This window comes from Desmodus rotundus, chromosome 6 (genome assembly GCF_022682495.2).
Source record: "Desmodus rotundus isolate HL8 chromosome 6, HLdesRot8A.1, whole genome shotgun sequence".
NCBI classification, from domain to species: domain Eukaryota; kingdom Metazoa; phylum Chordata; class Mammalia; order Chiroptera; family Phyllostomidae; genus Desmodus; species Desmodus rotundus.
In genome coordinates this window covers 145,890,004-145,914,986 of record NC_071392.1, presented here as the reverse complement: position 1 = coordinate 145,914,986, position 24,983 = coordinate 145,890,004, and the positions used below count along the sequence as shown (strand labels likewise).

Here is a 24,983-nt window from a genome sequence, read left to right as displayed (position 1 = left end):
CCTGGTCATGACAGATGCCTGGGTTGCGGGCCAGGCCCCAGTTTGGGGCATGTGCGAGAGGCAACTGATTGATGATTCTCTGCCTCTCTCTCACCCTCCCTTCCCCTCTCTCACTAAAAATAAGTAAATAAAATCTTTTTAAAAAGTAAAGTTTAAGCTGACAACGTGGACTGAAAAAAGTATGGCAGTGTGGGATTCAAGAGGCTGAGAATGTTTTTCTTGTTCTTCTAAAAGTGAAAAGCGCTCAGTTGCTCCAAAGGGAACCACACGGAGATGGAGGTCTGATCCATGGAAACCATGGGAGGTGATTCTTTTCCACGTGCGGGTGGCTTGTCTGCAAACTCTGAAAGGGGCCATTTTATACTCAAGATCCTCATTCTTGCCAGGGTGAGTAGGCAGGCAGGGAAAAATCACCTCTCACCCTCTGTATAGTGATAATAGTGAAGGTAGTTACAAATTGTGTAGTGGACAAGAACATGAACTGTGAATCCAGGTTCTGTCACTAGATTTGTGACCTCAGAGAAATGGATTACTAAGACTGTCAACCTTAATAGTCACTACCTTAGGGTTGTTGTGAGGAGTCCATGAAATAATGTTAGGAAAGTGCTCAGCAAATTATCTTGCACATAGTAAGCACTCAAATAATAGTAACACTAATAAGAACAACAAAAATAATAGCAATTGTGATGCTATTATCATTGTAGTAGCAGAAGTAGAAATGAAGGCCAATCCTGTAGGAGTTTATTCATCAATACTTGTCTTATCTCCCTGAAGATCCTACAGGAAAATATTTGATCCACGTCCATTTACCACCATATACTTGATATTTGCAATGCGCAAACGAGATTCTACTGAGTGGTGTGGAGGAAACAGGATAGTATAAAATACGATCCCTCCAGTGAGATGCTAGTAATCAGATAAGAAATGTAAATGCAGATAACCAGTTACAAAGTGCAAAGGGACCACTATGGTTGGTATAAACAAAGGCTGTGGGAATTTAGATAGTGCTATTTTGGCCAACGTGATCAAGGAGACTTTGGCATTGGCCTTAAAGAATGGATTTGATTTCCTTTCAGTAAACAAAATTCCAGGCAGTGGGAACAGTTTGTACAGAGGCTTGGAAGTGGGAAATAGTAAACTTTTAGGGAATGGTGAGGCATGTGACCCAAAGTTAAGGGAAGGGCATCTTTGGGAGAAAAAAATGAATTAGTGAGTTTCAACTAGGAATAACCCCAAGTGTGGTCACTGAGATTAGGCAAAGCCTCAACCTTAATCATCCTTTTAGGTGTTCACAGCCAGGTGGACCTAATAGATAAGCTAAATATAAAATGACCTAGGTAAGTACCATAAGAACGACACTCACAGAGCTTGAATGCTTTGGATGTATGGAGGAGCAAGGCATTAACTCCAAATGGGAGAATCTGGACAGTCTTATTGGAAGGGGAAGAATATTAACCAGGACTGGATGGATGGAGTGACATGAGAGGGAAAGATAGGCCTTATAGGTCCAAGGAATGATTGAGCCCAGGCTTGGGGGCTGGAGGGGACTCTCGGTGCCCAGTGAACTTGGCCTCACAAGGTGATTGTATTTTGGGGTAAGGTCCAGTAGAGTGTCCTGCCTGTCACTTGTATAAATAGAGGGCAGAGGAGAAAGCCTCTCATTTGCTGTTTCTTCACAGTCCAACTGAGATGTGTCCCTTGCTGGGGAAAAAGGGGGACCGATTCTTCCCTTGATAGACAAACAAGGGGAAAGGCGACTGCTGCAGATGTCTCTCAGGCAGGAGAGGCCTGCCAGTATCCTCTCTGCCTGCAGCTCACCCTCTAAGGAACCAGGACAAGTGCCCATTTGATCCACTGTCTCATGTCACTCACCCAGCCTCACCCCAGACCTCATCAGGAAGGGTTTACCTTCCACTCAGAAAGAACCACCTTCTTCAAAAGCTCCGTGTAAGCCAAAGATCCTCTCCTTTCTTCTGAGCCTCACCTTCCCACCATGCAGGGGACCGTCTCCTCGTGAAATATAGAGGCACAATTTTTTATGTGTTTCAGGGAAATGGGAGCAGAAATCCAACCTCTACTAAATGTATGTCATATAAGCTTTGGATTTTTTCCATTATTATTATGCTGTCTAAAAGGAAAAAAAGAAATCAGGAGCGAGAAAGAGCAAGCTGAGTGCCTTCCAGATTGTTATTTAATGATGATTTGATTTTCTAATGGGGACTGTACCTTGAGAGGTGCGTGAGCATGCGTGCAAGAGCTCGCACACGCTCCTCCCATCTTGTTGAGCAAACAGGTTTGAAGAAGCATGACCTGAGAAGGCGGCAGGCAGCAGGCAGGTCTGCTGTTCTCTGGAAAGAACTGTGGTGTCTCAGCTTCGGAATTTCTGGGGCACCTGAACTAAGGCTAGTTTAGCACCAGCTAGCACCCAGCGGAATGCCAGTGTCATGTTACAATTGCCACTAATTCTGGTGGCTGTCATCCCTTACTCTGAACAGGGCATCTCTACAAAAGTGTGACACCATTAGGCCTGCTAATTCAAAGGCATTGTGTGAGCTACGACAGGCCCGGTTTGCCTTTTTTTTTTTTCTTTTATGCTTATTCAAGTGAGTGAAGGCTAGCAAGTTAAATGGAGTGGGGGGAGGAAAAGTTTTCCCACATTTCTGTAGCTCAGCCCAGGAAGGGTCAACTTGGAAAAAACAGTTGTGTCAAGGAGAGTAATTAGACAGAGGCAGAGGGATTGAATATTAGTTCTTTCACAGAGTAAATGAGGATAAATTTTGTTAATTATGTGACTTTTTCCACCACTAATGTGATAATAAAGTACTCTAATTCTGGAGAGGCTTGTCACAATCTCAGCTAAAGCATTGACCCTTCCAGTAGGTGAGACCAAGAAGCAACTTGTAACTCTCTAGCAGAAAGCAAGAAATCAGAGTTAAGTGGGTTTTTCCCCCCGCCCCCCCCCCCCCCAAATCAGTGTTTAGTATAGAAAACCGCTACCCAACACCATCAGGAGACTGTTGGTGAATGGACTGTCTTACTTGAGGCACAAAAGCACTTAGGCTCGCTTTTCTCTTTCGTTCCTGAGGGAAGACAGGAGAGTGATTCAAAGAGTATAAATAGCCCAGTGCAGGATTCGAGTACAATGATTAACAGCACCAAAAAGATTACACTCAGAATGCTGCTGAAATTTCGGTCTTCAGGACTTTAATCTTATAAAAATTCACGTCATTGTGGACAAGTGGGAACTTGTGTTACGGCAACAGAGAAACGAAAGTGGTTTGTTCTCAGCATTATAATTATGGTAGAAGTACAGAGAAGAGAATTTGGGGTCATTTCTTTGGGAGAGTCAGCGTAGTGCCCTAGTGCAGGTGATTCTTGAACTTGGCCTTGATTAATGATGAGTTGTTGAGATGAGAAGGTCTGGAAGAGGGAAAGAAGTACACTAGGAAGAGTGGTCCATTGTGGATGCAGCATAAGCTCAGAGACTGAGGGTGGAAGAAAGGTCGCAGAAGTAGGTTTGGTTCAGGTCATGAAGGAGAGGGGTACTTTGGGGGCCAGAAGGAGGCATTTTTAAAAAACAAATTAAAGTAGGTAGGCAAGAGTGTGTGTTGGTTGCTGCATCCCCAGTAGCACAAGCAGCTAGGTTTCCTGAGCACTCCCTGGAGCCTCAGTTGAGTCATTCATCAAATGTGGGCAGTTCTACCCACCCCTGCCACATCCTTTAAGAGTATTGGGGGTTTTTTTGAAGATCAATTGGAAAAAAGTCAGAAAAGAAATGAATTTTTAAGGAAAGCATGGTTTCAAAAGTACAGCCTGTTACCTTTGAATTACTGATTTAGTGAAGAATGATTGCTAATTAACCTAGCACAAGTTTGAATACTTTTGTTCCTCCCAAGGAGGTTTATCGCTGCAAATAACAGGTGACCACTATTATCACATAGCTGCACTTGTAACTCATTCCAAGGGTAAGCAGTGAGCCCTACGCTACAGTCTTGCTCTCTGTTGTGAACTGTACCCTGGCCTCAGGTCCTGGTGCTGTCACTTATGGTGTGTATGGGACCTGGGGCTCTTTTACCAACCTTTCTGGCCTCAGCATATTCATCTGTGAAATGGGGATATTAACAGGACCTAAGCAATGGGATGTGTAAGGGTTCATTGGAATGATTCCTATAAATGCCCAGTGCCTGGCACATGCTGAGTAAAGTTGGGGCTTTCTCTGTGAAAATGGGAATGACTCTGAAGCCAGGGAGGACAGGCTCGATTCAGGTGTCCTCCCCTTAAATGTTAGAAGGGATGAAACTTGCTCGTACTGGGTTGACAGTGTCTTCTTTCATAGAGAAATTCCCAAACACTGACTTTCCAGGCCACAGACTCTTCAAAAGCCTGAGGACGGCACCAAATCAGGTGTTTTGTTTTCTGCGTGGTTAATTGGTTATAAAATGCTGCTAAGAATTACTACCTCTGATTGAACTAGGTGTCCTGGGAAATCCAGCTGTGAACAGGTAGATGTGGGATATTTCCTGTGTCTGTACTCACTATCTATGGACAGTCTCACGCTGGCAAACATGCACCACCTTCTCTCTTGCTTCTGGGTGCAGATGCTTCCCTGACTTCTTCCTTCACCCAACTTGTCAGCTGCCAAAAGTCTGGGAGAAAATCGAGCTGGACCACATCTGGATTTGGGTGACAAGCATTCTCAGAAGGACTAAACAGAAGAGAACATGCCATTACTTCAAACACAAGAACTGCTTGTGGTATTTGGTTTTTTTTTTTTTTTAACAAGGAGCCCATTTATTGGAGCCACATGGGTGCTTTTATTACTATTATTATTATTGTTATTTTAAATTAAAAATGAACACAAAGAAGCCCTGATCTAGCCTCACAGACAAGCGAGTTGCCGTTACTTTGGTTGCCACGGTTTAGAGCAGCAGGTGCAGACCAGGACCCTCTCCCACATTTGTTCCTTCTGGCCCTTGTATTGTCTGGGAGAGTAACAAAGCTCACACTTAATAATATGAATTTCTAGCTTCTTTTGAAATGGGAAGCTCTGGCAACACTGTCCTTATGCTTCCAATGGAGTCAGTTAGCTGGAGAAGAGCTGAAGCTGACCCTTGTAGTCTAGACCTTTATTCTTCAGATCCTACAGTTTCTCTTACTGTCTGTGGTCTTACATGCAGCCTAGTTCACTCATTGATGTAACCTGCCTACATATCTATCTATCTATCTATCTGTCTCTGTCTCTCTCTCTCTATCTATCTATCAATCATAATAACTTGAGAGGAGGCCATAAGACGTTGGAATTTTAAAACCTACAAGTTACTAGGGCTCAGTAGAATAGAACCTTCTCGCTCTCTTACGCACACAAACACCTATTTTAGGATCCTCCCTTCTGCTACCTTCTCAGTTTCATCATTCTGTCCACATCTTCATCTCCACTTGGCTCTACCATTCGTGTAGAGAGGGCATTGCATGATGTGAGCTCCCCGTACTCTCTCTCTCTCCTCACCTGTCAGAGTTTCCTTGTCCTGTTAGGTGGGATACTAGTGAATTATGTTCTATTATGGATTCATTTTTAAGATTAGAATTTTCTAGCAAACTCAGCCTAACATGTTTATAGGTCAGCTCTCATAAAATAGAATCCATCTCTGGTTTTAGCCACACAAACAAAATTCCTGCAAGTAGCTTGGATTGGGCCTGGTTACCTTGACTTGGGTCACATGCCCATCTCTAAAGGGATCATGTAGTTGCGGAATATGCTACAGCCACTGGCCAGGCCTGGATCACAGGTGCTGTCTGACCCAAGTGTGGAATGAGTTCACGCCACTGAAATACCAGGACTCTTGGGTGAGAGCCAGGAAGTTCTCCAGAAGGACAGTGGAGAACTGTTACCAAATGGGGAAGATGGATTCTGGGCAGTCAACTCATAGGCTCCTTCCACAATCTTGTGAAAACTCTGGGTTCATTCAACAGAAAAAAATGTGTACAAAAATTTGGATATAGTGTTGAGATATTCAAGAATCCCATGCAGACCCTTGTTGAACTCTAGGATCAGACCACCCAGACTAGGTGAATTCTAAATTCTTATCCCATTCCAGCATTCTTTGTTTTGTGATCGACTGGTTGTCACGATATAATAAACAGGTCTTTGGAATTTTGTTTCCCATGTTTCTGCTTTTAAACTGAAGCTATTTGGGTGACATGTGGGTGGGAGAGCGGGAGAGGGCAAGAGAGTGGGACCCGGGAGCCACAAAGCACCTCCGAAAGTCTAAATTATGTCACTGTTCGTCGACAATATTGCTCTAGTTTCATTTTCCATCAGTATCTTTATGATATCATGAGAAATAGTGCCTAATAAAGTGTCAGACTCTATTTTGCATTATGATTTTAAAATGATACATTTCTTCTTATATTTTTATGGACTAGAACACACAGACTTATTGGATCACCCGTAATATAAACTGGAATAATTTGGAGCTCATGAGATTATTGTCATTGCTCTGTGGGCAGGAGGCTCACTGGTCATTTGTATTTGGAGGCCCATCCTGAGCTTTAAATCCACATTAAAGAGTCACTTGTTTCTTGTCTGAACTCTGCTTGAGTGGTGTGTTGGGACGCAGTGGGTGTTTTTCCATGGAAGCCATTGCTCAAATTAAATTCATTATCCCTAACGGTACGTGAGCCCAGAGGATGGGAGGCAACGCACGGCGATGCCACGATGGGGACCAGGGAGGAGGTGTACAGAGAAGTGAACCGACAAATGGAGTGAGGTTTTAGAAGGGGTGGTGATGATTTAAACAGGTTTCAAAATGATTTTCACTCCTAGCAAGAAACCTTGCTTTTCTTCTGGAGGAAGAGAGCTTCCTCTACTGATGCCCTTTTCTTCTTTCTTTTCTGGAAGAAAAACGAGATTATTCCTCTTGCTTGAAGCAAAAATTTGTCAAGTATCAGCTTTCTTTGGCAACCAAGAAACTCCTTTCTTTCTCTGTGGCTTGTGCTGGGGATGAGATGGGATGGGTGAGGGGATTTAAATCTTCTTTCCGTGCAGAGGTGACTTGACATGTGTTTGCACTAGGTCTCATGGCAGGCGATTAGATGTTGTCCCTTCTCTGGAGTTCATGAGTTCTGGTGCATAACTTTATCGTTGCATTTATCGTGTGATATTGACGTAACTGATGATTTTTTAAGAGTAAATTAGATACTCATTCTTAAGATTCAGCATACATCAAAAATGTTTGGGAACTTTACCCCCTAACCGACTTCCACCAGGACAAGTGTCCAGATGATTCTGACACAGGTGGCCTGAGAACTGCACTGTGGTGAGCTTCCATAAGGGCGTGGAGGATGTTGACTATGTGATTGGTGCGTTGCTAAAATACTTACTGAATGAGTGATGGATTGAAGGAAGAAATAGATGGCTTAAGGAAATCAATAAGCTGAACCAAGAAATAGCAAACCATCAGGAGAGTTCATCACTGGGTTTCAACAGAGTCATCGGGAGGGTCTATAGAATTCTGGAGCGAGGACATCCATTTCCTACTATTTGTCGCGTAGCCTTTTGTCACTTTGCGTTTTGCTTAAATGGTTTGAAAACAATGGCAAGTTTAACTTAGACATGATATTTTAAACTTTGACGTTCAGGAATTTTTAAGTAGGAAATTGAGCACACCAATGGCATGGAATCTGCCCAGTTGATACTCTTTTATGAAACTAATAAGTGAAGCTAATAAATGATCTTCATTGTATGGCGTGTGAGATGGATAGCTCTTAACTGTCCTCGTTTAAATTAACTGGCAAATCTTAGAGCATAAAGACTTTGGCAAAATGCTCGTCATTATTTATCCATCACAAAGGGGCAACATCATCTAGGTTCTATGCTAAGTGATACTTAAATTTTGACAACAATAAAGTTGTTTATCTTTTCTCAAAGGAATGCCTATGTAGAGAAAATTCAGAAAAAAAAACAAAGAAAAATGGCAAGAGCTAATTCTTGTGCTATAATTATTTACAGTCAGTTTAAGTCAGATATTTATTTACTGTCTTTCATACACAGTCATACAAGGTGCTGCGGTGAATAGAAAGGCACTTTAAACATGTCTGTGGTGTCAGCGAAGAGGCAGACGGTTACTTAAGTGACTGGAGAGCAAGATGTAAAGACCGAGTGTGACAAGAGATGGAACAGTGGAGGAGGAAGGGATTCATTCTAGCCGGGGTGTTCGGGGAGGTTTCGTGAGTGCCGTGCATTTGAGCTGCACCTGGAAGGCTAAGGAAGATCAGGGCAAGCTGAGATGGTGCAGGACCCAGGGATGCGGCCTAGGATGAAGGCAGGAAGGACGCTTCATGTTCAGGGCACAGAATGTAACTCGATGTGACTGAAGCAAAACATGCTGGAAGGTAAAGAGCAGGGGACCAATGTGCCCGGAAAGGTATAATCTTGACATTAATGGGGACTGTGACCTTGCTAGAAAACCACACAGATGAGTACTTCATGTGTATTCAGCCTCACTTGACAATTACTCAAATACCCGCCATCCTCAGACTTGAAAAGTTGTCCTGAAAGTTCAATTTTAATTGCTTTCTTTCTCTTTTACTTTCCTTCTGGAGGAAAACTTGAACCAAAGACATTGTGGTTATAGTACAATTGGCATTAAGGGAAAAGAAAGGGTGATGCATGCTCGGCTCTGGGGACACTGTTGGTTGAGCAGATGAGTGAAGCTGAATGCTTCTGTTCGTAAGGTCTTGAAAATAGTGTTGAAGTGAGTGTCCAGAAAAACCCGCGTTTCACTTACTGTGGATTTGAACTTCTTGATCTTTCCCTGGCACCTATCACCTCCACAGGGGAAATTAATATTGAAAGCTTTTGAGTCCTTAGAAAGAAAAGTGAAATTCTCACATCAGATGCTAAATGAATATGCTTTGAAATCTTAACCACGTGGGCATTCAACAGAAGGGTATTAAAAGCCTTTCACTTTCAACCTGTGGCTTTCTGTCTGCAAGAAAGACATTTAAAGATAGTGACTTAGGTAACTGGTCAATACATATAGTATAACTAAATCCTCAAGACGGTGTTCACTGACTCCTCCCGAGAGACCCAGATCACACTGGTTTTGCGCTGGCTGTCATTCTCCAAATTTAGTTTGGCTCTGTGACCAGACCCACCCACTGGGCTTTCATTACGGTTCAAATGCAGTTGCAAGAGGCGAGAGAGTCATGAGCAAAATTGGAACACACGGAAATTTATAATTGGTAATATTCGAGTGACAATACCAGGAATTTTTCCGCTAACTTTAGCTCTAACTTTGAATAAATTTGGTGCTGATGATGAGAGTGTAGCCATATATGGTCAATGGCCATACTCCCATAATACAATACACATAACATACAAAAGGAATGCGTTTAGTGGATGTACGCTTTGGAACCGAACTGCCGACATTCAAATCCCAGTTCTACTACCATTGAGCAGATAGGAAACCTTGGGCAACTTGCGTAACTTGTCAGCTTTGTTATCTACAAAATGAGAATAAAGATAGCACTTCCTAGGGTTGTAATGGAGAAAGAGTAAATGAGTTAATACATGTAAAGACTTGGAGCAGGGCCTTGCATGTGGTACGCTCATGTGTTTGCTCTAGTACTATGAAGTCAAGGTGTCGAGGCCCCTCCTACCTGGCGTTTTGTGCTTGGCTCTGTGGGGTGGGTCACTGTGTTACGGAAGTACAAATTTACCTCTGCACTTGCAGTTCCCCAGTGTGGGGAAGGGTTCGCACCAGTGACCCTGAGTTCTGAGGCCTGATGTCTGTCTCAAATCCTATCCCCGCCGCATCGGCAGGAGCTCTGTGTCGGGTGGTTCCTTGCAGATCATATTCCTTGGAATGGAAACACTTTAAGACACATCTGCCCCCAGTCTGTCCCCAGCCTGGAGAAAAATGGACCAACACTTGGGTTTGTTATCTGCGTCACTCCTGCAGTGTATCAAACTATCAGGATGATTCCAAATGTCTGCCCACGGCCCATGTTTGTACCTTCATACATCATGGTGAGAAACACTTGGCATTTCAGGAATCTTTATAAAGAGGAGACCTGAAAATGAATGCCATCTCTACCACACACAGGCTTTACAATGTTTGGATGTGTCTGGCCTTCTCATTTAATTCCCAGGGAAACCTCGCAGCAGTCAGTGTTAAGCGGCAGCACCCTTGATCTGACTTCCCTTCTCCCTGTTGTTGCTGAAGAATTGCCATTTCTTTTTCCCCAGTGGCCTGGAGTTCTTCGTCCGCCCCTCTCTCTTTTCACTATCCTGCCGCCTTTTCCCACCTTTCAGAGATGGACTCGGATAGCATGAGGAGATCTCCTTGCTGGGGGTCCTTTGTTCTTAAAACTGTTTGAAAAATCTTTGGTCTGTTGCCATGCCACCCCAACACCTTCCCACCCCCCATAAATTCTTGCCTCTAATGGTGTTCTTTTACTGAGGCCAAACTCTGAGCTCTGAGGTCATGAATGCTTTTCTAGTTGATCATGTTCGGGCTGAGAACACTTTCCAGAAATGCCCAAGATCTCCGGCACCTTGGCCAGGGGAAAAGGTATACTCCTTGTAGTCAGTGGCCAATAATAGGGGCAGCCACATGCAACCCCCTGGGATCCCCAAGATAGTGCCACAACACGGTATCATTCCACCTTCCACCGTGGGAGGAAGGGACTGGCTTCAGCTGTGTCGAATCTCCCTCCCCACCCCATGATCTTATTTCTTCCCCTTTCTTCCTTCCTCATCTCTCAAACATAACTGGAAGGGTTTGGGTCAAGTCAGTCCTCTCTCAGTGGTGCATTCTATTGAATACCGTCAGAAAAGGAGAGAAGGTCAGCCTGGCAGCGATCACCCTTTGCCCTCACACTGTCCGCCCTTGTGACATCTGTGGGATTTTGGCAGACCGTCAGGTATCATATTTTCACATGGATGAACTGTCCTCTACCACCTCTTCTGTGTACCAGGAACCCCCCAAAAATGTTGACATAGCAAATACAGTTTTCTCTTTCTAGCTGTTTTAGCTGCCCTGTTTTCCAGGGAGAATTATTATTTTTCATGGCAGTGGCCACGGGACGCGTGTTTACCTCTCCACCGAGGGCTGCCGGGGGCACTGATGGCATTTCTGAAGTAGCCCCCGGCAGCTCGGGTGGTCTGAGTAGACACAGCTGCTTTCTGCTTAAATATTTTCAATTTGGGAGATCTCTCGTACTCCTGGAAAGCCTGCCTTGGTTACATCTGGGCAGTAGATTTGGTCTTGAGGGCAGATGGTCTGTGCTTCCTTGTCCAAGCAAAGATAGTAACACGGTCCACGGGGAGAGGCCCTTTGAATCATGAGGCAGTTCCCTTCTACCCTCTAGTGAATGTGTGTGCGGGAGCAGCTTGAACTTCTCACAGAAGGGACCCCACAGTTGTCCCCACGCAGCTGTTTCCTGCATCGGGTCGGAGGGAGTCTCCGTGTTCTGAATATCTTTGGGAAGGATCGTCTGCCACATAACCATCTGGGGGCATAAGTCAGAGGAACTCTCGGGGAGCCTGCAGACTGCAAATGGGGTTTTTATGTCTTGGTTTAGGTGTGCCTTGATGCTTTCCTTTTCCAGCCTGGACATTATGAGAGCAGCTGAAGACATCCAAACGTGATTTCCCAGAGTTTGAGTGGGAGAGGTAAAAAAAACTCAACCTGCTCAGCCCGGATCTATTGCAATGCTTTGCATAATAATTAATGACATACAAGCTGTTGCTTAATGGACGGTTTTACTGTGTGTGCCCTTCAGTTGTGACTAGCTGGAGTCCTCCATGATTTAAGCGGCTACCTCTCTTCTTTACGTGTGTCTCGGCCGTTGGATCAAGTTGCTGTAGTCATGAAGGTTTCTCCTTGGTTTCTGCTTCTTTCCTTTTCATAGCTCATTCAGTGAAACTTACAGTACAAGTTGGTTATGTAGCACTTTGCTTCTTTTCTTAACCTTAACATTCAAAGAGAGAAGAATATTTTTTGTATTTGAAAACCTCCGCATCTCTGAGTGCTCGGCAGTGACCAGTTGCCAGGGATAAATGAAAACGACCATAATTATTGCTTTTTTCTATGCCAGTTACTATTTAAACACTCTACATTCTCAATATTGAATTCTCAATAACCCTCTGAAGTAGGTTCTGTTATTTCCTCCCATTTTACAGGTGGGAAAACTGAGGCACAGAGAGGTAAAATAATTTGTCTAAGGTCACACAATTAATTAAACAGTGAAGCTAGGACTATGACGAAAATCACGTAATAGTTCTGGGAGAGAGATATCATTGCTCCCATGTTTTAATGAGGACACTGAGGGAGAGTTGGGAATTGTCGAAATTCACCCAGACTCATCTTCTCTCCAACCCTAGCCCTTGACCACTAGGCTCTCCTACTAGAGCATGGGGTCCTGGACTCTGTTTAGTTGAACAAATATTTACTGGAAGTCCACTGGGTTCTGAGTCCTGTGCTGTGTGCTGGGGATACAGAACTGACTTTTTGTTACTTTACACCCTCACATAGATGGGCCAGATCCTTTTGGTTAATTCAGTGAATTTTCCTTTGGGTGTCCAGCACCGCGTTAGTCACATGGAAGCTACTCGATATTCAGAGTGTCTGTTGGTTGGTAAAATGTGGTATCAGTAAGTCCATGAGTAAACAGTTTTGTTCTACCAATGTGTGGCTTTGCTTCGGTTAATGTCCAATGATGGGCCGATGTCTTACATTAGCCTGACGGATGAACTTGAACACAACTTTTTAATAGGATGTCACATTTGGTTTCATGACTGGCACTTTCCTAATTGAGGTAGTAGACTAAAACGTTCCATATCTCAAGTATGGAGCTCTTTTTGGGTTGCCGTTTGAAGAGCTAACATTGTATTGGGAAAAACTGTACAGCTAGAAGTCAGGGCATGTGGATGGTATAGTTCAGGCTCTCGTAACTAATGAACCTGTGCGCTTGTTACCACGCCTCTTGATCTCTTTCAATTTTCTCAGACACACGATGAGGGAGTTAGAGTGATGGTTAAGGTCATTTACTGAGTCCTGTAATTCATGGAGAGAACTCCTACCATCAAGAGTCCTTTTAGCAATGTAGAGTATTAGTTTAGTTTTGACTGAAGATAAGTGTTTAATTTTATTGAGTCTTCGTTTTCTTGCCTTTTGAATGGGTCGACAATTTCTGGCATGCCTAATGGATGGGATTTCTGTGCGGGTTCAGTGGGAGACTGGGGACATAGGTGCTTTGAATCGAGTAACACACTGTATGAACACAAGATGACATTATTCGTATTGAAAGTTAACGATAAAGTGTCAGGTTTCTCGCCACCCTGCCCCCACCCCCAAAAGACTGGAGTGTGGTCCTGGTGGGGCTGTTTCCTGGAGTTTATGGAACGCTTTGGAACTCCGCGGGGTCAATGGTGGCTTTGTCCTGCTGCCGGTCCGTTTCCCACGGTTGGGGTAAGGCTGCCACACTCTTTCTCCTGACACACTTTATCAAACACACCCGCCACACAAACGGTGGTAATTCATTAGACAAAAGTGAGGTTTCCAGTTACAATAACCTCCACTTTGTTAAAAGCCCCCTCGGAATCTGAGACCTTCTCCGTCGGCCAGCAGACGTGTCCCCAGGTTTACAAACGCCTTAATAACAGTCTGATAAACACCATCCCCCAAATTCGAGCTCCACATCTCACTCTGTCTCTGGGTGTGGATATTTTTAACTCCTGCTTCTAACTCCCCTCGGTTCCTTTAAGGAAGGGCAATCAAAAGGGTCAGACACTTGGCATCTACGTAGGGGAAAACTTTGAAAGAATTCCCGAGGCTCCCCCTGGGGTAGGGCTGGCTTTCCCAAGAAGAATGGGCCCTTCAGAGTATCTTTGCCACATAAGGGCTTGTGCTAGGCCCCGGGCACCAGTTGGCGCTGTCTCTTCCCCACGACAGATGGTCAGGCCTTCAATTTCAGCAAGCGATCCTCTGCCGGCTTCAGCCAGCACGCCAAGTGACAGGGCAGCTTAGGGTAACGGGGATCCGGTGTGTGCCCGGCATAGCTTTTGTGCTAACGATGGGCTGCTGACAGGCGCCTCACCCCTGCCCATTCTGGAGGCAGAAGATCCCGGCTCCCTTGATTCTGTTTCTCTTTGGCCGAGCTCGCGTCCTGTTTGCCTGCCTTTCAAATTCCATGTTGGCACCAGATGGACCCCCTCACGGTGGCTAGCAGTTGTCTGACTTGAAGATGCCAGAGGGTGTGCTGACAGCTCCTTCTAACACAATCTGAATCTGGCTGTCGGGTCCGGGCTCAAATGGCTTAAACACACACAGGCGGCAAATACTATCAACCCTGGGGACCTGGGAGGGAGCGAGAGTGGCAGTGACGTCTCCCTGCACTCTATTTGTGCTGCTGGCGTCGAGATGATACTAATAATTCCTCGTACTTGTGCAATTTACTCATATTTACTCTAATGAGCACAGTTGTGAGGGTGGTACAATTGCTGTTGATGGTGCAGTTGGTATTTGTATCAATATTGTACTACTTCTGTTATTACTCAGTAGCATGATGGTTAAGAACACATGCTCCGTCCAAATTGAGAGATTCACACACTTTGGGCAAATTATTTAATTTCTCTGAACCTCAGTTTCCTCATCTATAAAATGGGATTAATTACAGAGGTTATTTAGGAGGATTAAATGGGAAAATGTACAGAAGAGGATCAAAGTAGGTTTACAGAGCTTATTCTTTATTATTATTTGTTCATTATTGTATTATTTTCCATGTGAACCACTGTAAACCTACTCCCCCCCCCCCCGATATATGAAGTTTTTAGCACTGTGCTAGGCGTGAGGTAAGGACCTAATATATGAAGCCATTAATTACTTCCACCCTCACCACACCTGCCGTGTGCCAGGCATGATACATCATCGTGGTTAATTCTCACAGTTGCCTTATAAGGTAGGGACAGCTATCATACGCAATTTTCGATAAAGAAAGAGTGCTTCAGAGAAGCTCAGTGACTTATCCAAAGTCACACAGCAGTACTTGCCAGAACTGGGATATGAACCCCATTCTGGGGGTTTCTAAAGGCTGTGGCTTTTCCACCATACCACACCAACTCTCACTTTCAACTTAGTGGGAATCAGCCCTCTCCTGGGGTTGGGGATGGCTTTTCAATATGCGCTTCTAACTAGCAGAGTGTGAAAAAGCACCCAGGCTTCACACTGCAGGTGTCTTTGGGTGTAGGCTTGAGCCCCAGCAGGATTCACTCTGCTGAGCTCAGCCACTGTCAGTAGTTTCTGGAAGCCACATGGGATTGCTAGGGCCACCTAGCACTTGCCTTCTGAGAGCTCAGAGGAAAAGGACAATGCAAGGGCACTTGGGATTGTGACCACTGTCTCAAACCCCCATCCTCTCCCTAGTGTCCCCAGTGGGAAGGGACACGAGTGAGGACCGGCCAGTTCCCCAAGGGAGTTGCAGCGCTGCTCCCTGGACTGGGGACGGGGTGTCAGAGCTGGGTTTAATTTTACGCATTCAGGCTTCCACCGTGTTCCCTGAGTCATGTGGCTCGTGTGGAAGGTGCATGAACTTGGGCCTCTGTAGAGAGAACATGGAGGCAGGGGCAACATCATTCAGAGGCCTGCTTTTATTGACGGGCAGCTGAATGTTGCATGATGTTGAAAGAGCCATTTCAGGAAGATGTTTACATTTTAAAATATTATTCTTTTGGTTTATAAAAAGTTATTGTCTCTCTTTAAGGAGTTATTCCCATGCCATACTCCCCTCTTGGCAGATGCTGAGATACCAGGTTGGAGAGGGAAGCTTCTGGGACAGTCTCAGTTTAATAAGCAGGAACTGGTTAAACTCGGTGTGTCTGCGCCCTGCTCTCATTACTGAGGGCCCCGGCGTTATTCCGTTGACGGACTCTGCTCAGAGCTGCACTGAGGCTGAGGCAACCTGGTGTGAGAGCTGTTTCTGAAGTATGTGCAGTAAGGGTGGAATCGTACTGAGTGTATACCTGGGGTAGGGGAAAGGTGAAGAAGGGGAAATTTCTGCAAAAATGTTACTGACTGGCATTTTAAGGCATTCTGATATTTTTGGAAATTATTTGGGCCTGAAGTCCACAGCCCTAAAAGCGAGAGGGAATGAAGAACTTAAGGTGGCTTTGAAAGTGCTTCTTTCCCCACACCTGGGCGGGTGCAGAACATGCAGAACATGAATGCCCTAGAAGGACACCTTTGATATCAGCTTCCTTTACCTGATAGAGTTTAACAACTGTGACATAAGAAATAACTCAAAGTTATAGGGTGACCGTTTAATTTGTCATCCATAACGGGACACTTTTACAAGTTAAAGTGGGTGCGGTTAATACACTAATATGGCTGGTGTACACTGGGATTCTTCCTGGCAGATTGGGTCCCTTGGTCATCCATGGGCAGGTAAAGCCCATGGATCTCACATACAGGAAATATTTGAGAAGCCAAAGGACTTTAGTCAATATGTAAGTCTTATCTACTTCTCGTGGGTACTACTAATTAGGATATTTTGTCTGGAGATGCTAAGATAAAAAGTGTTTACCATCTCCTTATGACCTTTGCTGGCTCATAATCTGTGAATTTATAGGGCTTAAATTACATGTTGTTAGGGACCATGCGTAATTGTCAGGCAATTATACCCAATTGGTTCCTCCCTTAAATTATGGAAAAGACTTTCCCTCTGTCTAAGTACAAATACTTCCTTGGGGGCTTAATTTTTTTGTGCGATCTTTTAGCTGTACCGAGAGCCAACCCTCTCAGGTTGGATGCAAAGCAAAGTTGCAAGCTGCCAACAAAATACGGGTTCTAACACCATTCTGAATGTTTCAGGAAATGTGCATGGAATGCACAAACCAGACGTGACTTACTACTTTTTCCCTTTTGTGTCAGGACTGAAATTCTAATCACGATCATTTGTTTCTTCCCAGGTTCTTCTTGAAATTTTTTCTCAAATGTAACCAAAATTGCCTAAAGAATGCAGGAAACCCACGTGACATGCGGAGATTCCAGGTGGGTCTGTCTTGTCTTGTCTTAAGTCTTTATAATAACATGACTGTCAGGAGAGGCTAAAACACACACACACACACACACACACACACACACACACACAAACCAAAAAATAAAAGTCTTCGGCAGAAGAAGAAAGAGAGAATAGTTGTTTCCCCAGAGTAGGGAGCAGGTGAGGCTCCTGGTCCCCCAGGTAGCTGCTGTCTAGCAGTTGTTGTGTTTATTAGAGGAGAATTGGGACCACACCACCTGCGTCCACTGGTTGAGCCTGGTGTAGCTTCACAGGCTTAAACCACTGCAGGTGAAGTAAAGGACATAGAAACAATGAATTCTTTGCCTAGGCAGGGGTGTCAAACTCATTTTCACCAGGGGCCACATCAGCCTCGCGGTTGCCTTCAAAGGGCTGAATATAATTTTAGGACTGTGTAAATGTAACCACTCCTTAACCAGGGGCAAGGAGCTCTGTGCTGCTGCAGGGTAGAAACAAGGTGCTGGGCCGGATAAAACAAGGTGGAGGGCCGGATTCGGCCCGTGGACCCTGTGGCCTAGACGTTTACAACTAGAAAACTGGTCAATAAGAGCTTTGTTCTGTTTTTAGAATTTACTGCCTTCTCCCTTCCTTTCTCTCAGTTCTTCTCTTCCATGCTTGGAAATTGTTAGTAGGCATTACCATTAAAATATGGACCCCTGAAGAAGCAGGGCACATCCAGACTGATGTGGGTGACAGTTCCCTTTCAGAAACATCCTTGTTCGGTAAATGTTCTCAAGGACCCATCAGATCTGCCACCCTGTAAAGCAGGAGCGGTATGCTAACCTCATGTAATTATACCTTTTCTAAAGGAAGAAAGACGTGAAGACAAATGGGTTAACTTCCAAGACACAGAATGGTAGTTGGGTATTAGTAAAGGTGGTTAAGTTCTAGGGAGGTGCTCCTTAAACTTGAAAATGTCAAGAATCCCCTGGGGATCTTGTTAAAATGCTAATTGTGTTCTGGGGGGTTGGGTGGGGATTTCTACATTTCTAACAAGCTCCCAAGTGATGGCAACACCCTGGACCACACTTAAGTAGCAAGGTTCTAGGCCCTCGGTATTGCTCTGTGTCTAATTTGATGGCTTAGTCATTTGCATGGTCCGGGTTAATTTCCCCATCAGAGCGGTGACCCATACGTGTATGTCCATATGGTCTGTACGGTGTGTTTAATGTGCTGTCATGTATAGTCAGTTTTAAGTATAGGTTGAAATGTATGAGCTCTGAGAGCCTCTTGAAAAGTTTTAGTTGCACGGTCTCTGATGGAGAAGGGGAAGGAATGAGCACTGATTTTTGAATGTCAAGACCTCTTAGTCTTCAAGATGATTATTTTTTAAAGGGGCGAGACTTATTAGTCTCATAAAAGAACAAATGCAGTGGAAAGAAGACATTCTCCCCCAATTCTGAAGTGTTTCTCCAAAATCTTTCTGGCCTTGCCAACCTTTGTCCTCACAGAGGTGAACGGCGAGAACCCTTGGACTGCTGGTCTCCCAGAAAATGTTTCACCTGGCTGGCTTTTGATGCCAAGCTGGTAGACGTGGGCACTCTCTTTCCCACACAGGACTTTTTTGTATTGATGGGAGTCAGCTTTGGGGATGAAAAATCACATATGATGCCACTGAGTGTGTTGTTAAGTGTCTTGAAACATGAGGTTGAGTTTTAGTAGAAACTGTTTTGTAGCTTGCTTTGGCCTTGAGATGAGCCATGTATGAGTCTGAGCAAGCTTGGGTTAGAAACGAGGCTCATCCGGGCATGAACCAATTCAAGTCTGATGGCGTATGAATACCAGGATCAACTTTGTGATGCTCCTCCGGGAAGCAGAGCTAGAGATAGACTTTGGTGACATTGGCAAACAAAAAAAAGAGCGTTTGTGTAAGACTTCTGGACTCTTCTTTGCCGTCATAGGACTTGTTAGTAAAATATCTGAAAGCCTTGAATGACAGGAATGTATATGAGATGAGAAACCAACTCAATCTGTTATTTTTGAGTCTAGAAAGAACTACTGTCACAGACAAAAGAGTTACTCTTTGTTTAGCAGAAGAGCTACTGAGATGTGGACGCGTGAGTTCGATTTCTGGAAAGCCTCAGTTTCCTCACTGTACAATGGAGTACAAATGACGATTCTGCTTGTTTCACAACATATGAAAGAAAGGCAACATTTTGCATGCATAAGTAACTTGCAGATGATAAAACAAAAATGTAAGCCTTTGGAGAAAATGCTTGGGATAAAGTAAAGCTGGGTCATTATTTCAGTACAGGGTTTTTCCACCCTGAGCACAACTCACATTTTAGACAGATGATCCTTTCCACAGGGAGTGGAGGGGGGGTGAAAAGGGGTGGGGGTGATTGGTCCTATGACTGTAGGAAGTTTAGCGGTTGGCACTGGGCTGTACCACTAGGTGCCAGTAAAGACACTCTAACTCCCCACCCCCTCCCCCGCCCCAGTCATGACAAACCAAGAAACCAAGATATCTCTGGACCTTGTCTAATGTCCCCCGGGTGGGGTGGGGTACAAAATTGCCCCTGGTTGAGAATCACCAGTTCAGTACTATACTTGATAACATTGTATAGACTCTTCTTGGTGACAGCACTTCTGTCTCAAAGAGTGCACTCTCTGGGCGTGACAGCTGCCCGACAGAAGTCCATACTGTCTGTCCTTCAAATGCATGTGATACCTGAACTCTGCCAGTGCTCCTTCCTGTGATTCTCCAGCTGGCCCTAAAGCAGGTGGATATCTCTCACGAGGGGCAGCTACCTTGGCCACCAGAGAGTCAGTGTTTGAGTTGAAGAAGAGCTGTCTCTCTTTGCATTAGCAATGGCCAATTCCTTAGTGCATCTCAGATTTAACCTGCTTTGTTCCCATCTCTCACTCCCTCTTCCTGGGACAGGACTGAAGGAGCCTATGGCAGAATGAATACTGACTTGTTTTGTTTTGTATCTGTATGCTTATATCTTTCACTAATTATCATTTTACAGAACTAGCACATGGTCATATGCATGTGGGCACAGGGAATTAGAGGATGGATGAATTGCTTCCATAGAGTTCAAGTAAAACTTCAGATATCCCTTACTCAACCTTTCCATTTTCCCTCCAGTCTTGTTTCTTTCATGACTGTTTCCTCCTATGTTTCTCTGCATCGTTTTATGCTGGTAGCTACGCCATCCATCCATCTTGAATCCATCTTTTCCCTCGGATCTGATAGCAACATTCATTCCTTCTCCACCCCTTCCAAGGGATACTCTTGGTCTGCTCTCCTGTAAATGTTGGCGCTCCCTAAATTTCCTTTTGAGATTCAGATCTCTTTTTGCACTTTATAGGATTTCTTCAGTATCTTCTCTACTCCCAGCATCTTAACCACTTTTGGGGCACTGAGTTCCCTGAGACCTGATATCAGGTTCGCACCTAGACACCAGCTGCCTGCTGGCTATTTCCAGGAACTTCAGTTCATGGAGCCCCAAACTCAGCTGTCATCCTCCTTTTTCCCCTTGTGCCTGTGTCCCAAGCTAGCTTTTCCTCCTGTGCTCCCTGTCTTGCTTCATGCCTAACCGCATGAGGTTCCGGGGAGATGACGTTTATGTTTGTGTCTGTGTTCAGTGTGTCCCATACACATGTGTTAATTACACATGTCCATGTGTGTTCCTGGAGATACATCTCTGGACACTGACCATAATGATGATGATGGCGATAAAGCTAACATTGGGTGCTTATGTGAGAGCGATTATGCTAAGTATTTTGCATGAGTCATCATTATCATCTTTACAATATCCCTGTTGGGAATGTGCAAGTATGGATTATTCCTGTTTTATAGATGAGGAAACTGAGGCTTAAAGAAGTTAAGCAATTTGTCCAAAGTCACACAGCTAGAAAGTAGTGAGGCAGTGATTGAACTCAACCAGCCCGACTCAGATGCTCTCTGATGTTGTGGGACTGGAAAGGACTTATCCTGAGTCTGTCGGCAGACACCTAGTGAGGCAATAAGGAGGTCTCCCACCATCTGAGAGCCGTAGTGGCTACCCACAAGTGCTGGGATCTTTCCAAAGAGGTGTTTGCCCCAATAGAACCTAAAAATACCACCTGGATGAAGAACACTGGAACACCACCCAAGTTCGCCAGGCACAGGGTGCAGTTACTGTGTATGGGGAGGAACCTGAGTCTTGGTTCTGAACAGAGCTACTTGTTAGTCAGTTTGTAATTGTATGAACTTTAGAAAAAGAAGCTGTCGCTCAGAAGACTGCTTGAGCTTCACTCGAGCTATGAGCTGTGGAGGTTTTGGCCAGTTCTCTGGGGTGAGAAAAACCCCTTACCTAGAGGGAGCCCAAGTGAAGTAGCCCTTCAGGGTAAAGCAGCATCACAGAGCACTCTGTTAAGAAATCAGACCAGAGTTCCCAGGTGTTAGGACTGAAGTGAGAGGGGAAAGAGTGGTCTCCGATGCAGCCATCCTGACTGCTAAGAGGTGCATCCGGGAGACGGTGGTTGAAGGCGTCCTGTGGATGAGACTTACAATTTCCGTGGTTTCCCTCAGAGTATACGAATTGTTGCTGTTGCCTCCGAGGAGGGCTGAGAAAGCGTGTCTCTCTGGCATGGGAAAACTGGCTTACTCTTTACACCTCACTGTGACTTTGCCCAGTCATGTTGAAAATCCGAGACCTGGAGACAGCTGATGGAAAACGCACTCTGCTGCTTATTAGTCAGCTCTTCCCAATTGCCGTGGAGGCTGTTTCCCTCTCATCCCATTTTGCATGCTTGCCAGGCCGGCCTGATCTCTGTGCAGCCATGCCAGAGCGTGTCTCCTCTGAACAGCAATCAGGGGCCTGTGTAGGTGACTGAGGAGGACATAGGAAAGGTTGTTGATCTCTTGACATGTAAAGACATTCTGTCAAGCAAACTCAGCCTCACAGCGGCTGAGCTTCTGGTGTGTAAACAGAGACTGCTTAATTACACAGGTCACATCAATTAGTGTGACCTTAGTGTTTTCAAGAAATTAATCACTTTCTGCAGAGCTCGACTATGTTCTTACTTTAAGGCAATACGGGATAAACCTTGTAGAAAATCTGGTACAATCTTTTTTTTTTTTTTTTAATTTACAATGGATGTTTTCTTTTGAAATCCCCAGGCTGCGGTTAGGGTAACAAACTTGCTTAAATACAACAGTAGATACAGGCTTCATTCAGGTCTCGTGGGTGTGGGGAGGTGCGGAGGAAGGGAAAGGTGAGGGTGGAGCTAGGGATGGAAACAGCTCATGAGAAAGAGAAATTCACTGTGACTAAATGAGCCCGTTTCTTCCTCTTGACACTAAAAAGATGCTAATGTCACAAAACTGTGTTAAAACCATGTCACGGGTCTGGTTTTGAACTGACAGGAGCTAGACAATTCAAGGTTAAGATTTAAATCCTTATCAATAGCTTTCCTTGTTGGGGCTGGCAGAATGAGCCAGTGAGGGGAGGGACGAGAATTGGGTACAAGCTGTTATCACAGTAGACGCCATAATACCTGGAGGCTGTGAAGTAAAGTATACATTTCCAAATCCATCTTATCTCTCCAACAAAGTTTTTCCATAGGCTATAAATCCATATCTCTGTATAAATGTTAGATCTACGAGCACATATGAATATAAATGTAAGACAGACTCATTCATTCATGCGTGCATGCACTCAGTGGTATTTATGGATGTGGTAGGTGGTGAGTACATTGTGATGAACAAGAAGGGCAGAGCGTTTGTCCTAATGAAACTTGCATTCTAGTTGCGGTCTATTACTTAGGATAATACTAGCTGCTGTAACAAATAGACCAAAGAATATATAATGGCTCACGTACAACAAAAGGTTATTTCTTGCTCACATAATGGTACAAGGCAGGTGTTCCTGTTGATGAGCGGATTTTGTCCAGGAAGTGACATGGGGAACCCGGGCTCTTTTATGTCTCTGCTACCCTTTAGGACCTAGTTGTCTCCACCCTCCCAGCCGAAGGCTGCAGAGTGCAGAGAGGGGGCGTATGGGCTTCTTAAACCCTGGGCTTAGAAGTGATTCTGGTCAAATCTGCTCACGTGCTGCTGGCTAGGAATCTGTTATGTGGGTGCGTACAATAACCAGGGGAGGTCTGCAAAAGTTTAGTTGTACAGCCTAAGAAGAGAGAAAGTGGATGTATACAGAACAATTACCATCAGCTTCCACAATGTGTACAAATTGATAACGGCAAATCATTAGAAATTATAATTATTGCTATAAAGAAAATTAAACAGGAGATTATGAGAGAGAATGACAGTGTGGCATGGGTGATGGGAACCTACTTTGAAGTAGGTGACCAGGGAAAGCTTCTGAGGAGATAACATTTAAGCTCAGAGCTAAAGGGTAAGAATAAGTCATCCTGAGAAGACTCACAAGAATTTCCTGAGCGGAGAGAACAACAGGCCCCGAATTCTGTTTTATCTGAAGAGACGAGAGTCTTCTTTCACTTCTTAGTCATTCGGAGTGGGGGGCAGAAAATAGGAGGAGCAACCACCAGATTGTTCACCCCAAATTCCCACCAAAATTGTACCCTTTAAAATGATGACATGGCAAGTGACATTAAAAGGCAGCTCTCTGCCATTTTTTTCCCCGGTGAATTCTATAAATTTTGGAGGATCCTTGTTTATTCAGAACCATAGGATATCATTAGAGGATTCTTAAATACACGCCCAACCTCTGCACTTTTGGTCTGTTTGCAAAGGCACTTAAATAACGAAGGAAATATTCTCTCCGCTTTTCTTTCTCTCCCACTGTCCCCCACCCCCTGCCTTATATTGTTTTGACAAACAGCGCATCTCGCAATTAAATTCTTTACCAACAGAGCGCTAGGGGCCCAAGCTGCAATCACTCTGCTCATGCAGAATAATTTCAAGATGCACCACGCTGATTAATTATACTGAAAGCAGCTCTAATGATAGTTTCAGAATACAGGATTAATTCACATAACATGGTAAATACAAATGGTGAATTTTCAACCCGATATATTAAACCATGAGGGCTTATTGGGCAAATATGTATCTTGGCATGAGCCTTATGTTGGGCCTCGGCAAAAAAAAAATTAAAAAAAAAAGGCATCGCGGAGAAGGAATCCTTAGGAAATGGATTTGTTGAGTGGGAGCTCTGCACTTAGAGGAAATAAATTCCTACATTATGTGTAGTCGTTATTGGAAGAAAAAAAAGTAAAATAAAAGAGATACAGAAGTGTGTGGTTTGATCAGCGTTGCCAATGGATATTGGCTCTGCGGATGCCAGTACTTATTAGACTTACCAACAGAAGATATTATTCTTCTTTCACTTTTCATGTCGGAACAGACAGAGCTCTTATTATGTGTAAGACAGTGTAGCACTCAGTGTTTTTCATGCATCATCTTACTTATTTTTCTATCGCTCTTTCTCTCGTTTACTTCGCTCCAGACCAGCACGTTGGCCTTTCCTCTTCCCTCACCTCTCTTTCCTGAGTACACTCGACTCTTCCCTGCCTCAGGGTCTCCGCACTTGCTATTCTGTCTCCCTGGGGCATGCTCCCACTTCATCAAGTGTCTGGATGCCTCTTACTACTCAGATTTCAGCTAAAATGTCCCCTCCTCACTCAGTCAAAAATAGCTCCCACCTAGGTATCGCCCTCTCCATTTTATTTTCTTCTTAGAACTTTTCACGCCCCCAAATAAGCTCTCATTGCTTATTTACTTACTGTCTGAAAACCCCATTCTGCCCCTGAGGAGAACTAAGCTATGTGTGGGCAAATACTTTATCTGTCTTGCTCATTGCCGCTTCTCCAATACAGAGAAGCACATAGTAGGCACATAGTAGGCTCACACCTTACTTCTATGATTAAGTGACTCATCTAAGGTCACAAACCAGTAAGTGATACAGTTGGGGTTCAAACTCAGGGCTGTCTGACCC

The 24,983-nt window shown here is 44.4% G+C and overlaps 1 protein-coding gene across 8 annotated transcripts in view; it reads left to right on the top strand.

Annotated features, from left to right (window-relative positions):
* The window catches only part of EBF1 (EBF transcription factor 1), a 381,178-nt gene that overhangs the window by 219,165 nt on the left and 137,030 nt on the right, over window positions 1-24,983 (top strand). For all 8 annotated transcript variants that reach the window (XM_053927370.2, XM_053927369.2, XM_053927367.2 and 5 more), the window contains exon 7: window positions 16,970-17,051. In XM_053927370.2, coding sequence (XP_053783345.1) covers window positions 16,970-17,051 — 82 coding nt within the window. The remainder of the gene's footprint in view (window positions 1-16,969; window positions 17,052-24,983) is intronic.